The sequence below is a fragment of the Callorhinchus milii genome, unplaced genomic scaffold (assembly GCF_018977255.1).
Source record: "Callorhinchus milii isolate IMCB2004 unplaced genomic scaffold, IMCB_Cmil_1.0 Scaffold25, whole genome shotgun sequence".
Lineage (NCBI taxonomy): Eukaryota > Metazoa > Chordata > Chondrichthyes > Chimaeriformes > Callorhinchidae > Callorhinchus > Callorhinchus milii.
Window position 1 is genome coordinate 7516893 of NW_024704766.1, and position 16888 is coordinate 7533780.

The window sequence follows — 16888 nt, forward strand, 5'->3', positions numbered from 1 at the left end:
TCATTTTGTCGTGACTTCCAGAGATAGAAATGCAGCAAATCACAAGGCTACAATAGAATGAGTGAATGAATGAGCAATTTCTATCTGAGGGGTTGCATCAGAAATGCCACAGATCTTTAACATCGTCTTGATCTGGCACATGAGGACCTTGGGTTAACCTCTCACACTTTATTGATTGGGCGTGTTCCAAACCAGTCAACAAGTGTGGAAGCAAAACACCCTTCTGCACCTAGACATGGAGCCAAATTGTCTTTTGTATTTATTTGAGGTTTGAGGGTGTTTGTGGGTAGGTTTGTCACCAGATTAACTGCACACCTTCCAACTCAGAAATTAAGCAACAACAACAACAACAAGATTGCATTTATAGAGCGCCTTTCACGTTGGGAGGACATCCCAAGGCGCTGGACAGTTGGGTCGGGACCCGAGCAGGGGGGAAATGGTCAGGGTGAGGGAAGGGAAGGGAGGAAGCGAGGAGGGGGTAGAGAGTCGAGAGGGGAGCCGAAGGCATGATTGAAGAGAAAGGCCTTGAGACCGGCCTTGAAGGAGGAAAGGGAGGAAGCAGCGAAGGCACTAGGGGATGGAGTTCCAGAGCCTCGGGGCTGAGAGGCTGAAAGCCCGGCCACCGATAGTAGGGCGGTTGGGGTGGGAGATGTGGAGCAGACCGGAGACAGAGGAACGGAGGGTACGGGCGGGTAGGTAGGGGGATAGTAGGTCGGAGAGGTAGGAGGGATCGAGGCCGTGAATGGCCTTGTAGGTGAGGATGAGGATCTTGAATTCGATCCTCTGGGGGATGGGGAGCAGTGGAGGCGAGCGAGGGCGAGGGTGAGGGCGAGGGTGAGGGTGAGGGCGAGGGTGGGAGTGATGTGGTCCCGAAGCCTGGTGCGGGACAGTACACGAGTTGCAGAGTTCTGAATGACCTGCAGTGTGGAGGGAGGGCCGGTAAGGCCGGCGAGGAGAGAGTTCCCATAGTCCAGCCTTGAGGTGATAAAGGCAGTGAAAAGCAGGTCTGCAGTTGCACTAGAATCAACTGCAATTTAACAGGGAAAAATTCTATTTGTTTATTCAATCCAGTGCTACCACAGTAATGGTACTCAATAAATCAGTCTTGTCTTCCTAGTCTTGTACCCACCCTCCAATCGGGTTTCCGTGCTGCCCACAGCATGGAAACTGCTCTGGTCAATGTCACAAATGATATCCTAACCATGTGTGACCAGGGCTCCCTCTGCGTCCTCGTCCTCTTCAACCTCTCCGCTGCTTTTCGCACTATGGACCATTCAATCCTCCTCCACCGCCTCTTCTCCCACCACAACCTCCAAGTTCTGTCCTTGACTGGTTCAGGTCCTACCTTTCACACCATCTCCACTTCATCCCTGCAAACGGCTTCTCCTCCAGCCTCCGCACCGTCTCGTGCAGTGTTCCTCAGGGCTCTGTCCTCGGTCCCCACCTCTTCACCCTCTACATGCTCCCCCTTGGTGAAATCCTCCGCAGATATGGGGTAAATTTCCACATGTATGCGGATGACACCCAACTCTACCTCTCTGCCTCCACCCTCAACTCCAGGACTACTGGCGTCCTGACCGACTGCCCGTCCGACATCAAGTCCTGGACGAGGGACAACTTTCTCCGCACCTCAGGCGCTGGCAGCATCAGCCTCCACGGCTGCACACTCAACCTCACTAAGCCAGTCAGGAAGCTGGGGGTCTTGTTTGAACCTGAACTGTCCTTTCTCCCCCACATCCGCACCATGATCGGCACTGCCTACCACCACCTCCGCAACATTGCCAGACTCCGCCACTGCCTCACCCCCCAGGCCCCCAAACCCTCACCCACGCATTTGTCACCTCAAGGCTCGATTATGGGAACTCCCTCCTCATCGGCCTTCCCAACTCTTTCCTTCACAACCTGCAGATCATCAGCTCGTGTACTCTCACGCACCAGGCTCCGTGACCCTATCATTCCCACCCTCACCCGACCCCATCACTCCCACCCTCGCCCGACTCCACTGGCTTCCCATCCCCCAGAGAATCGAGTTCAAGTTCCTCATCCTCATTTTCAAGGCCATCCATGGCCTTGCCCCCTCCTACCTCTCTGACCTGCTGACTCCCTCCACTCAGTGGGCTCCGGCTGCTCCATGTTTCCCGTCCGAACCGCCCTACCATCGGTGGCCGGGCTTTCAGCCTCTCTGCCCCCACGCTCTGGAACTCCATCCCACGGTCCCTTCGCCTCGCTTCCTCCCTTGCCTACTTCAAGACCGGTCTCAAGACCCTCCTCTTCAATCGTGCCTTCAGTCACACTCCCACCTCTCTGCCTTCCCTCACCCTTACACCCCCCCTCCCCCATGCTCGGGCCCCGACACCTGAGTGTCCAGCGCCTTGGTACGTCGTCCCTTCGTGAAAGGCGCTATATAAATGTAATTTTGTTGTTGTTGTTGTACCCAATCCTAATGAGATGTCATTGCAATCCTCTACGCTCCTCATTTCTGCATTTGCTTCTTTATTAAAATTCCTGCAGATCCAGGAAATGTTAAACCAGCAAAAGGTTTGTTTGTAATCCCGTTTATTGTGGGTTTTTTTAAAAAAAGGACCTTTTAATACTTGACTAGTGACCTGGAAGTCTTTTTATTACTTGTAACCCTGACCTGGGAGTGTGGACGCACAGTGTAGAGGAGCTTTACTGTGTCTCTAACCCTGACCTGGGAGTGTGGACGGATGCCCAGTGTAGAGGGTCTCTAACCTGTGCTGTGGCTGATCTGGGAGAGTTTATTCTGAGCTGTTGTTCAAAGGGAAGGAAAACGTTAGCAGTGCTACAGAAGTCAACATTTCGGTGATCGACCGGGCCATGTGTAACCGGAGAAAGGTTTACCTGGGACAGGTCACATGCTGTGTGCTTGGCCACCTGGAGGGCAAGGTGTGGCTCCTGTCAGATACTGAGAGCAACAGCCCACATTAAACAGCAGCCTCGCCTGCCAGCAACTCCACCTGATTCATTGCCAGTGAGTCAGAGATTAGTTTGCTTTCACTCAGATTGTGTAGGAGTGAAGCAGGAGGGAGAGAGGTGAGGAGAACTGTAGAGTAAGGCCAACATGTTCTGTGAACCAAACCCGGACACACACACGCACACAGAGATATATATATATAACAAAAACAGAAGTGGCTGGGAACACTCAGCAGGTCAGGCAGCATCTATGGAGAAAGGTAAGTGAGTCAACATTTCGGGTCCACGACCCTTCGTCAGAGGGTGGTCCGAGCTGGACAAGCAGCAGGAATGCTTGGCCAGACAGAGCTCATCCAGGGACTGTCCTCGGGAATCGGAGTATGTTCACTGTGCTCTAGTGACAGTCAGTCTGTCACAGTATCAGTGGTTCTGGTGCTGTGCGGAGGGTGTTTCAGTGTAAGATGTTGCTGGCGTGTGTGTGTGCCTGTGTGTGTGAGCCTGTGGATGTGTGCCTGTTTACGTGCCTGTGTGTGTGTACATGTGTGTGTGTTTGTGTCTCTGTGTGCCTGCGTATGTGTGACTGTCTCTCTGTGTGCGCCTGTAGGTCTTTGACTGTCTGTGTGTGTGTGTGTTTGTCTCTGGAGGTGGGGGTCGGTGGTGGGGAATGAAAAAACGCAAGAAAAGTTGTGCACTGAAACCTGCGGCATTTGCAAGTTTTATTTCAGTATAAAATATAGTTATTGATGCATACAAAAAAGTAAATATAATCTAGAATGACGTCTTTATACATCAGTGAAACATGCATAGATTTTCACTCTTTTTTGGCATTGAAATTAAACAAGGCAACTCAAACCGCGTCAGAATTGGATTTGACAATTTCATCCCCGACACATTTGTTATTGCTTCTGAGCTCAATGTGCAGAGGGTTAGTCGCTGTTTACGCTGCCCAAGTCTCTTTCAGTCACTGTATAAACTCGTGGGGGTTGGGGTTGGGGGGAGTAGGGCCAGCGAGGGATGGAGGGGGGCAGCGGTGCAAACTCACAGCGACGACGGCTCGGGGCAAACCCCAATCACCCTCTGAGGTGTTTTAGAACCTCAGGAATCCCGTATTTCTTATCGATATGATCAAGTAAGACAAATCCTGGCTCCGTAAAGCCACGTCACGTCTCAACGTCTCAAAGTGCTTCACAGAGATTATTGTAAAGTGTAAGTGTATTGTGACCGTGTTATTTGTGGGCAAAGGAACCTGTTAAGAAATACCACATATTAGAGGCCAGATGGGCTTTCCTTCTCATCCCCATCTCATCGATGATCAATTATTGAATATGTAAAACAAAAAAAACAGAACCAGGTATTTCTTAACAAGTTTTATAATAGCAAAACCGATCGGGTCTTGGTGATGTTTGGGAAATGTGCCGGAATTTGGTTTGGGATGTCCTCCCGACATGAAAGGCGCTTATACTCATGTGTGTTGTTGTAAGTGCTAGAAGATTTGGAAAACGCTAAACAGTTGCAAGTCCCCACCCTTTGGAACTCCATCCCACAGTCCCTTCGCTTCACTCCCTCCCTTGCCTTAAGACCCTCTCTTTGACTGCGTTTTCAGCCACCTTTCTACACCCACCCTCCCTGCCCTCCACACCCCCCTGATCCCAACCACCAACTCAGGTCCAAATCCCTGACTGTCCAGGGTCTTGGGACGTCCTCCCAATGAGAAAGGCGCTGTGTAAATGTCAGTTATTGTTTTCAATAGGAAATTGGTTAAGGAAAGCTTGCATGTTAAGAGCCCGTTTTTGTGTGCGTGGGCTGTGCTATGCTGGGGTAAGGGAAGGGGCTAAGAAGGCTGACTGGCAAATGGTGCCAGGCGTGTCTGTTGTATTGTTGTGTAGTGCCAGGTTCCTGAGCTCGATGCCCAGTCTCAATGCCAGCCCAGTCAGGTAGAGATACACATGGTCGAGCCCATGTCACTGTCCAATTGCACTTGTTGGAGGATCTTGCTTTCAGGAAGGCAGAGATGGGGATGGAATTAAGTGTCTGGCAAATATTTTTCTGGGGAGGGAGTATGTTTTTCACTTGGGACGATATCAGTGGCTCAATCCTCTTGTAAGGTTATTGCAAGGCACTCGATATGCTGTTACCCCACCCCCTGTCTTCCTCCATCTTGAACGTGGTCTGTCAAACGCTTCCTTTGCCATCACCCAACCCCCACCAACACACAGATACACACACACTCCCAGCGCCCAAGTGGTTGTTATCCACATATAAGTGTTGGTCAGTCATCTCTCCTCACCCAACTGCAACACACCTCAGGAGCAGTGACTATGTCTGATTATTCCAATCCCTCCCTATCCCCCCCAACCCCCACCTCCCGACCCCCCAAACCCCACACACACATCAATCCTGTTCAGCACAGATCGGGATGAGCTCCAGGTCTCTAAGCTGTCGTTCTCTCTCCACTACACCTTTGGGGGGGGAGGGGGGGGTCGCCCTGATCATTCATTCCTCACGTTCTGTCTCGCAATTCCCAGCTCAGGAAGCGTTTGTCAATCTTGCCTGTCGCTATGGGAACCTCCGGGCGTTGGAAAGGGAACGAGATGTCAAGACAGCGAGCGAGCGAGAGCGAGAGCGAGATGGTTGCCAGCCTTGCTCGCAGGTACGATGCCAAACTCCCAACGCCTGGGAGCTGCCTTTGGAGCTCAGAGTGAGAAAGCAAAGAGCTATGTGAGTATTAAGGTAGTAGATATTATCCTGAGTATAATAGCTCGACTTGTTTAATAGCGTTTCACATGCAGGGTGTGCGAGGTCACTCCGCCAACACAGACTCACGCGGCTCAACATTAAGGTTATTTTTTGTGGGGCGGAATTTTTTTTCTTATTTGCTGGCTGGTTTGAGGGCTGGAAACCCTTTCTCTTAGGATTTCCGAGCGAGCGGAATCGTTTTTGGCCAATTTCTTTAATAGAGTCGAGAGAGAGAGAGAAGGAACAATGGAAAGAGAGAGAAAAGTGAGAAAGGAGAGAGAGACGGAGAAAGGAGAGAGTATGAGAGGGAAGGAGAAAAGAGGGAAAGAGAGGGAGGGAGAGAGACGGGGAGGGAGGGAGGGAGGGAGGGAGGGAGAGAGGGAGACAGGGAGGGAGAGAACGAGAGAGACAGGGAGGGAGAGAGGGAGACAGGGAGGGAGAGAGGAAGAGGGAGAGAGACGTGGAGGGAGAGAGACAGGGAGAGAGACGGGGAGGGAGGGAGAGAGAGAGAGAGGGAGGGAGAGAGAGAGAGAGAGAAAGACAGGGAGGGAGAGAGGTGCCCAGGAATTGGAGTGGTTGTTGGCAGAGCGTTGGCTGAGGTGCGGAGGGCGACGTTGGCTGAAGGACCTCGGACACGTTTCTAGTTATTGTCTGAGCAGTTGCCCAGCGGTGGGTAATGTAAAGCTCAGCTTCTGCGGGCAGGCAGGACTGGGGAGGGGGAGCTGGATGCTGCACTTCCCCCACCCTCGTTGTTGCCCCTTCCCCTCCCCACCGCCCCTGGACATGCCCTGATGACCACCCCCCAGCCCAACACACATTTGGCAGAACCCATGACTCCTCGTGTCCGGGTCATCAGTGTATAGCGACAGCGAGGAGGGGGCGCGGGAAAGTTTCTGTGAAGTAACTTCAGGGAGAAGGAAGGGAAAGGGGGGGTGCGGTACGGACAGGGGAGGCGAGAGATGGGGGAATTAGATAAGGGGGGAGTTGGGGGTATTGCCCTGAGCTAAACGAGTAGCAACGCAGGGTGAAAGGTTAGAGTCACATCACAGCCTCCGTCTTAATAGGGACTGCATGGCTTGTACTGGAGACAGAGCTTGGTGGGGGTCATACTTGGGGGTGGGGGGCCGCACTGGGGGGGTGGGGGGGGCGCACTGGGCGGTGGGGGGGGCTGCAATGGGGGGGGGGTGCGCTGGGGGAGGGCGAACTGGCGGGTGGGGGGGTGCACTGGGGGGGGGCCGCCTCACTGGGTGGGGGCCGCCTCACTGGGGGGGGGGCCTCACTGGGGGGGGGCGCCTCAATGGGGGGAGGCGCGCACTGGGGGGGGAGGCGCGCACTGGGGGGGGTGGCGTACTGAGGTGGGACCGCACTGAGGAGGGGGGCGCACTGAAGGGGTGGGTGTGCACTGATGGGAGGGGTGCGCACTGAGGGGGGGGCGCACTAGGGGGGAGGGGGGCGCACTGGGTGGGGTGCACTGGGGGGGAGGGGGACGCACTGGGTGGGGGCGCACTGGAAGCGCACTGGGGGAGCGGGGGGCGCACTGTGGGCGTGGGGTGGGCGCACTGGGGGTTGGCGCACTGGGGGCATGAGGAGGGCGCACTGGGGCTTAGGGCGTATTGGGGGAGTTGGGGGAGGGGGCCTTTTGGGGGAGTGGTGTATGGAGTGGTGGGGGCGTATGGAGGGGTGGGGGCTTTGCAGACAATATTTTTGTGGTGTGCCTGAGCAAATCCCAGCTGAGCTCCCTATAGCTCCATTCCAAAGCAGATCCCACCCAAACCCCACCCTCCCCCCACCCCACATACACACACAGACCTGATTACATGCTTGCCCCCATTTCATTAGGGCTTTGTCTAGTAAGTGTGTGGCGGGTTACCTTGTGCACTGTGTTAGTGTGAGCCACAGACACATCCCCATTATTTCTAAGCATGAGAGGCTGGCTGTCAGTAAGCTGGCTGTTTGTGGGGTCTTCACGCCTTCGGCCGGCTTTTAAGGTCGGTGTTGGAACCGTAATGTCCGTTGTCGGTGTTGTCGTGGGCGGAGGAGTTAACCAGGCACTCATTCCTGGAGAAAGCACAGTCAGAGCGGTAAGGGAACGTAGAAACAGGAGGAGGCCATTCAGACCCTCGAGGCCTGTCCCGCTATTGTATAAGATCAGGGCTGATCTGTACCTCAACTCCAATTACCCACCTTTGCCCATGTCCCCTGACCCCCTGACCCCCTGACTTGACAAACATCTATCCACCTCAGACTCAGTCTGGACAATATAATGGATCCAGCCATAATCCACAGCCTTTTGCGGAGAGAGAGAGAGAGATTCCCATTGGCCTTTGTCTGGGTGTGAAAAACTGCCCCTGATTTCACTCCTAAATGGCTCTGGGAATGTGGGAGAGAGCGAGCAAGAGAGATAGAGAGAGGTATGTGTCAGAGAGCGAGACGAGGACAGTGGTGTTACCTCAGTCTGCGATCTGCCTTGTTAACATTCAAACGCGAGAGGAGAAGGGGAAGGGGGAGAGGGGGTTGGAGCTCAAGGGATTGGGTGGGGAGGGGAGTGGGGGAGTGTGTGTGCTGAGGGTTATGTTTTACCAGCTACTTACTTTTTTCCAACTCGCTTAATTAAAAAGACTACAAGCTTCTTAATAATCAGAATGACGATGATTAACCCTAGAAACGCTCCGATCCCAGCCAAGATCATGAAAGTCAACGTGTTGTCCACTTTGGCAACTGAAACAGGAAACAATTAATAATATTATAATAATCCTTGCATTTGATACAGCACCTTGTCACGTCTTTGAGGAGTCTCAAAGCGCTTCACAGGATACACTGTCAAGTGTAGTGTCTGTCTATTTAGTAGGCGGAACGCGGCAGCCAATTGCGCTCAGCAGTGAGTTGTTAACTCCACAAATCACACACACCTCACACACACACATACACACACACCCCCTCCCATATACACACACACACCCTCCCATATACACACACACACAAACACCTCCACACACACCCCCTCCCACACACACACACATACACACACACCCCCTCCCATATACACACACACACACACACACATATACACACACACACACCCTCCCATATACACACACACACAAACACCTCCACACACACCCCCTCCCACACACACACACATACACACACACCCCCTCCCATATACACACACACACACACATATACACACACACACCCTCCCATATATACACACACACACAAACACCTCCACACACACCCCCTCCCACACACACACATATATACACACACATACACACACACACACCCTCCCACACACACACCCTCCCACACACACACCCTCCCACACACACACACACATATACACACACACAGGAAACCCTTAAACAAGATTAGATTTTTAAAAAAGAAAGTTTAACAGTTTAAGCCCCAGTTTTCTCTGTGGTTTCCCCATTTCCCCCCAAAAACCTAAATGTCCAAACGCAAGTAAAAATGCATGTCTGTAAACATGGGAATGTCATGCTCCACATACACAGGTATTACATGTATGTTTCCTTACCGATCAGAATCGCCAACAAAACTCTGTTGGTGTTGATTGCGGTTGACTTCGCACCATCACTGGTCGGAGGGACCTCCAACACCGTCATAGTCTCTGTCTCTGTCCTTCCTTCTCGATTGCCTTTTGGGTCGATATAGACTGAGTTGGGATCAAATGGTTTGGACCGGGAGAGAGATGGGAAAGAGGGGAGAGAGAGAGAGAGAGAGAGTAGAACAGCTGCAGAGAGGAAGAGAGAAAGAAAGGGGGATAGAGAGAGGGAGAGAGAGAGATGAACAAACTGCAGAGAGAGAGAGGGAGAGGGGAGAGAGAGGGGGAGAGAGAGAGAGAGGGATAGAGAGGGGGATAGAGAGGGGGAGAGAGAGAGAGAGGGAGAGAGACAGGGATAGAGAGAGGGAGAAGAGCAGAGAGAGAGAGAGAGACAGGGATAGAGAGAGGGAGAAGAGCAGAGAGAGAGAGAGAGAGGGATAGAGAGATGGGGAGAGGCAGTGAGGAGGGTCAGAGACTCTATTGGAATCCACAGATCCTCACTCCACATCAGCGAGTATTCTAACTGTAAGAAAACAGTGTAGATGCGGATCAATGGCTCTTTTTATTCCCCTTTTAATCTTAAACTCTCTCTTTTTCTCTCCCTTTTCTTAACCCCTTGCTCTTCCTTCTTGCTGGGTTAAGGTTAATGTTTCTTCCCTTCTTCCCCCCCCCACCACCACTCCTCCTCCTCTCCCTCCCTCCCCCCTTCAGCACAGAAATGCGCAGGGCGCTGTGTTGTGTGTGTGTGTGTGTGTGTGGGGCTGTCAGGGTGAGAGCATTTTTTTGCAGTGAGGCTCTGCATTCTGCATTGCAGTCACAAAGCTCTGCTATCCCTGTCACCACCTGCAGGGAAACCATCCACAGAGTGTGGAGAGACAGATTGTCGGGGGGTTAGGTAATAACTCAGCAATTTGCTGTGGGATTTGTATACCATTTGATTTATTATAATCATCATAATAATAATCCTGGCATTTGATACGGCGCCTTATCACATCGTCGAGACGTCTCAGAGCGCTTCACAGGATATACTGTAAAGTGAATTGACTGTACATTTTGTGGGTGAAACGCGGCGGCCAATTGCGCACAGCAGCGTCCCCACAAACACTTGTGGATTGAGTGACCAATTTTTTTTAAGGGAGTATTATCCCCGAAAAGCGATCCACCAATCAACTAACCGGGTTTCTACTCACTGTTCTGCTGCGTAAACAGAGGCGTGTGTGTGGAGTAAGGAAACTTGCATAAGGTTTCGTCCTGCCTGGGAATCAAACCTGTTACAACAATAATTGCTTTATTTATCTCTCGCAGGTTATTTATTATATTGATGGAATTTCAATCTGTTTTTCAAATCAAGTTTCTCATTTTTTTTGTTAATCCCCCAAAAAACTTTTTGAAGTTTTCCTGACTCCTTAAAAACTGCCTCAGCATCATTACGTCAAAACAATCTGTTTCAGCGGGGATTTGAGAATAACATAACCACAATCGGTGTCACTCTGGTGAGAGTCACAGCCACAGAGACTCTGACTCTGAGATACGGGCTCTCTCTCTCTCTCTCCCTTCTACCCTCCCTCCCCCCAGTTCTGCACTGGAGGGACAGCCAGAGTCTCGTGCGCGAGAGAGAGAGAGAGCGCTGCACTATCAGAGGGACTGTCCTTTGGATGAAACGTTCAATTGAGCTCCTGTCTGTGCCCTATTCAGGTGGACATTAAATATCTTGTTGGGTTCTTAGTAAATCATGTCCTGTAGCCCAGTGGTTAGAGAGCTTGACTCACAAGCGAGAGGACCAAGGTTTGATTCCTGAGCGGGGCAAAACCTTAGGCAAGTTTCCTTACTCCACACGCCTCGATTACCCAACATAAATAGGAACCTGGCTGTTAGTCGTTGGGGAATTTCTTTCCAGGGTTAATAATCTCTACAAAAAAATGTTTCATAATAATTATTTGGTCATGAATGTTTGTGGGACGCTGCTGTGCACAATTGGCTGCCGGGTTTTGCCTACAAAATATACAGTCAATTCACTTTATAGTATATTCTGTAAAGCACTTTGAGATGTCTTAACGACGTGATAATATTAATTGCAAGGATTATTATTCTCATGCTCAAATTATCATGAGACTGAATGATATTATGTCCAATGGATTTATTAGGAACTGATAAGTTTCATACAATCAGTTGGATTGTATTAGCTAATAGTACAGAAAGCACAATACATACCTGTCCTGGCAGCTGACACAAGACGTTACTTGATTGGCTTCAACTCAGCTCAAGTACAGATTAATTAACCTTTACTAAGATGATGTCTTGTGTCTGTTTCCTGCTTTACCCAAATCATCAACGTTAAATCATCCCATCGTTTTGATTTTGCAGTTTCAGTGTCCCGTTTTTTGGTCTGACTCACCTGGAAACTCTTGCATATGTGTGTGTGATTGTGCATGTATGTGTGTGTGTGTGTGTGAATGTACGTGTGTGTGCATGTGAGTGTGTCCTTGTGTGTGTATGTGTCTGTGTGGGTGTGCATGTGTGTGTATGTGTGATTGTGCATGTGTGAGTGTGTCCTTGGGTGTGTGTATGAGTGTGTCCTTGTGTGTGTGAGTGCATCCTCGTGTGTATGCCCTCGCATGTGTGAGTGTGTCCTTACGTGTGTGTGCATGTCCTTGTGTGTGTAGAAGCATGTCCTTGTGTTTGTGAGTATGTCCTTGTGTGTGTGTCCTCATGTGTGTGTGTGTGTCCTGTGTGTGTGAGTGTATCCTTGTGTGTGTATATCCTCATGTGTGTGTGTCCTTGCGTGAGTGTGTCCTAGTATGTGTGAGTGTGTCCTTGTGGGTGTGTGTGTGCATGTCCTTGTGTGTGTGCCTTTGGGTGTGTAAGCGTGTCCTTGTGTGTGTGAGTATGATCTTGTGTGGGTGTTGTGTGTGTGTCATCCTGTATGTACGATTATGTCCTTTTGTGTGTGAGTGTGTTTTCGTGTGTGTATGTCCTCATGTGTGTGAGTGTGTCCTTGTGTGGGTGTCCTTATGTGTGTGTGTGTGCATGTCCTTGTGTGTGACCTCTTGTGTGTGAGCGTGTCCTTGTGTGTGAGTATGTCTTTGTGTTGAATGTACAGTTGAATGTGAACAAGACTGAGACCCTCCTGATTGGCTCACACCAGCGCCTCCGCACCTCAGGCTCCGGCAACATCACCCTCCATGGTTGGACACTACAACTCACCGCCAGTCAGGAACCTGGGGGTCTTGTTCGACCCTCAACTGTCTTTTCTCCCCCACATGTCTCTCTCTCTCTCTCTCTGTGTATCTCTCTCTCTCTCTCTGTGTATCTCTCTCTCTCTCTCTCTGTGTATCTCTCTCTGTGTATCTCTCTCTCTCTGTCTCTCTGTGTGTATCTCTCTCTGTCTCTCTCTCTCTCTCTCTGTGTGTCTCCCTCTCGCACTCTTGTGTTTCTGTGTCTCTCTGTGTCTATGAGTGTCTGTGTCTCTCTCTCTGGGCTCAGGCACTGTTTGCTCCGCTATTAAAGGAACCCTTCACTCTATCTCTCGGGGGGGGGGGGGGGGGGGGGCGGCTCCTTTAAAAGCACTGCGATTCCCGGCCACGTTGTGTGTGTCCTTCAGCCCAATATTAGGTCATTGAAGCCGCAGCAAACAAGGCTGAGCCAATGCAGACTCGCTCACTGGTGCCTCTCCCTCCTCTTCACTCTCTCCCTCCTCTTCACTCTCTCCCTCCTCTTCACTCTCTCCCTCCTCTCTCTCTCTCTCTCCCCACCTCCTTCTCCCTTTATCTCTCTCTCTCCCTCCCTCCCTCCTTCCCACCCCCTTCTGCCTCCCTCCTCTATCCTTATATCTCTCCTCTCTCTCTCTCCCTTTCTCACATTCCCAATGCTGTGACCGCTGATTCCATCTGTCCCTAAAGCCGAATTGTCCCTAAAGGCTCTCTCTCTCTCTCTCTGTCTCTCTCAGGTCTGGCCCGGAGCCAACCGGGTTAGCGATGTGGTTGCAGGATGTTCATTCAGACACAGACACTGGGCTATGGTCCTTTACACTCACCACAATTCCCCTCTACAACACCTCACTGAGCCCCTCACCATCCCAACTGTTACTTCCCCTCCTTTTAAAGAAATGGTTAGAGCACTCCCTGGTAAGCAGTGGGTTTGATTCCGGACGGGGTGAAACGTTGGGCAAGTTTCCTTACTCCACACACCTCTGTTTACCAGCAATAAGTAGGGACCCAAGTTGTTAGTTGATTGGTGGATTGCTTTCCGGTGGTAATGATCCCTCCATAAATAAATAAATTTAGTCACTCAATCCCGGACTGTCTCTGGGACACTGCTGCGATCAATTGGCTGCCGTGTTTCGTCCACAAATACACAGTCACTCCACTTTACAGTATATCCCATGAAGCACTTTGAGACATCCTGCAGCTGAATGTGGACAAGATGGAAGCCATACTCCAAGCCATACCCTCAACTCCAGGGCCACTGCTGTCCTGACAGACTGTCTGTCGGACATCAAGTCCTGGATGAGCGCAAATTTCCTACAGTTGAATGTGATTAAGACTGAGGCCCTCCTGATTGGCTCACACCAGCGCCTCCGCACCTCAGGCTCCGGCAACACCACCCTCCATGGTTGGACACTACAACTCACCGCCAGTCAGGAACCGAGGTGTCTTGTTCGACCCTCAACTGTATTTCCTTCCGCACATTCACATCTATCCTTCAGAGGATCCAGTTCAAGATCCTGGTCCTCACATACAAAGCCCTCCCTGGCCTCGCCCCACCCTACTTCTGCGACCTCCTTACCCCTACCAACCGCCCGTTCCCTCCGCTCAGCCGGCTCTGGCTGCTCCACATCCCCCGACCCACCTGCCCCACTATTGGCGGGAGAGCATTCAGCCACTCTGATCCCAACTTCTGGAATTCCATCCCCCAGTCACTCTGCCTCGCCCCCTCCTTAGCCTTCTTCAAGTCCCGCCTCGAGACCCTTCTCTTCGACCATGCCATCAGCCACCCCCCTTCCCCTCCTCCCCCTGACCCCAACTTGGGTCTGAAATGCTGTCACTGTCCAGTGCCTTGGGACGTCCTCCTGACGCGAAAGGCGCTATACACATAGCGCCATCCTCCATGGCCTCTCTCCCCCCTATCTAATCTTGTTGAGGTTGTTGTTGTTTACGGCCACCTCCCCCTCCCCAGCTTGTTGTTATTTTCTCAACGACCTGATAGGGCCCTATTATCAAATGCAAGATTTATTATTATTAATAAATGCTTCCAAGTGGCTGTCCTGAAATCATCCCTTACCCACAGTACCACTCCCCCCACCCAGCCTCTATGGTAGCAGGCGACAGGACGGGGTGGAGGGGTTACAATGAAGGAGGTTTGTCAGACGGCAGAGCGGGAGGGTGTGAGATGGAGAGAGAGCGCAGAAATGATGAAGTAAGAGTTAGAAGGCAATCACAGACAGCGCTGATAATGTACGCAGCCTAATGGTTTATTGATGGGTTAGTGTAATTGACTCTGTTTGCCTGGCGCCTGCGTTCAAGCACCTTCCATTTGCTGCAGTTGCCACTCGCTTAGAGAGTCAGATAATTGCTTGTTTGTCTGTGAGCAATATCTGTGCGCTCCCTCCCGGTGACATCATCCGGTACATGGGGTCAACTTAATGACACCCAACTCTCCCTCTCTGCCTCCACCCTTGACTCCAGGATCCGTTGCTGTCCTGACAGAATGTCTGTCAGACATCAAGTCCTGGATGAGAGCGAACTTTCTACAGTTGAACCTTGGGGTCTTGGGGCTTGACCCTCAACTATCTTTTCTACCCCACATCTGCACCATGACCCGCTCTGCCTTCCCCACCTCTGCAACGTTGCCCGGCTCTGCCACTGTCTCATGCCACAGGCGCCCGAGACCCTCATACATGCCGTCATTACATTGAGGATCGACTATACAAACTCACTGCTTGTTGGCCCCCCCAGCTCCTCCCTCCGCAGGCTGCAGATCATCCAGAACTCTGCAGCCCATGTCCTCTCCTGCACCAGGCTCTGTGACCCTATCACCCGCATCCTCGCCCGACTCCACTGGCTTCCCATCACACAGAGGATAAAGTTCACGATCCTGGTCCTCACCTTCAAAGTCCTCCATGGCCTCTCTCCCCCTATCTAAACCCCTACCAACCTGCCCGCTCCCTCTGCTCAGCGGGCTCCAGCCTGCTTCACGTCCCCCGCCTCGCACGCTCCATCATCAACGGTTGGGCCTTCAGCCACTTTGGTATTATTGTTGGGAGTTTCTCTCTCTCTCTCTCTCTCTGTTTCCTGGCCAACAAAGCAAATTAGCCATTCACTTCTTCACGGCTGTTTGCAGGACATCGCCGAGCTGTGCGCAAATTCTCTGCTGCACTCGCCCACAAATACACAGTCTCTACAGCAAACTGTGTGAAACACTTTGAGATGTTTTGATGTGATATCATGTGATATCGAAAAAAAGGGATAATTATTTTCTCTTAAACTTCATCACAGAGATGGTAAGTTGCTGTGGAGTCCAGCACAGAGGCGGTGAGGAAAGTGAAGGGGAAGAGAATAAGACAGAGGCTGAGGTCTTGTGGCATCTCCCCTCCCTCCCCTCCCCACCCTGCAAAAGGTATCTGGATAACACTGGCACAAAATCAGAAAGTATCAGAGTTTACCAAAGGGCCTGGAGATGGAAAGAGAAGACCATCATCACACAGTTAAATCTTTCACACAACTCTGATCTCAAAGTGGATAAAACACCACTTTCCCTGGTTATCTCCCGCGTTTCTCCGCGTTCATGCTCACGGACACACAAGGACACATTCATACTCACACACACACAAGGACACACACACACACACAAGGACACACACACAAGGACACACTCATATGCACACGAGCACACACACACAAGGTCACACACACACAAGGACACACACACACACACACATAAGGACACACTCACACACACATCAACAACAACAAGATTACACTTGTACAGCACCTTTCACGTCGGGAGGACGTCCCAAGGCACTGGACAGTGACAGCATTTCAGACCCGAGCTGGGGTCGGGGGGGGTGGGGGGGGGAAGGGAGGGGAGGGGAAGGGGGGTGGCCGATGGCACGGTCGAAGAGGAGGGTCTCGAGGCGGGACTTGAAGGAGGCTAAGGAGGGGGCGAGGCAGAGTGACTGGGGGATGGAATTCCAGAGGTTGGGGGCAGAGTGGCTGAAGACTCTCCCACCAATGGTGGGGCGGGTGGGGCGGGGGCGTGGAGCAGCCAGAGCCGGCTGAGCGGAGGGACCGGGCAGGTTGGAAGGGGGTTAGGAGGTCGCAGAGGTAGTGTGGGGAGAGGCCATGGAGGGTTTGTATGTGAGAACCAGGATCTTGAACTGGATCCTCTGAAGGATAAGGAGCCAATGGAGTCGGGAGAGAGTGGGGGAGATGGGGTCACGGAGTTTGATGGGAAAGGACATGGGCTGCAGAGTTCTGGATTATCTGCAGCTGTGGAGGGAGGAGTTGGGAAGGCCGACATGCAGGGCATTTGCATAGCCGAGCCGGGAGGTGATGAAGGCATGAACAAGAGTTTCAGTGGCCTGAGGAGTGAGGTAGTGGCGGAGTCGGGCCATGTTACGGAGGTGAGGGAAGGCCGAGCGGGTCATGGCTTGGA

The 16888-nt window shown here is 51.8% G+C and overlaps 1 protein-coding gene across 1 annotated transcript in view; it reads right to left on the minus strand.

Annotated features, from left to right (window-relative positions):
- Nucleotides 1-7314: 7314 nt before the first annotated feature.
- The window catches only part of LOC103171774 (sodium channel subunit beta-4), a 27084-nt gene continuing 17510 nt past the window's right edge, over nucleotides 7315-16888 (minus strand). Inside the window, exons 3-4 of the mRNA XM_042343838.1 lie at nucleotides 8262-8388; nucleotides 7315-7728 (exon numbers count right to left, since the gene is read on the minus strand). Of these exons, the coding sequence (XP_042199772.1) occupies nucleotides 7635-7728; nucleotides 8262-8388 (221 nt within the window). The 3' untranslated portion in view covers nucleotides 7315-7634. The remainder of the gene's footprint in view (nucleotides 7729-8261; nucleotides 8389-16888) is intronic.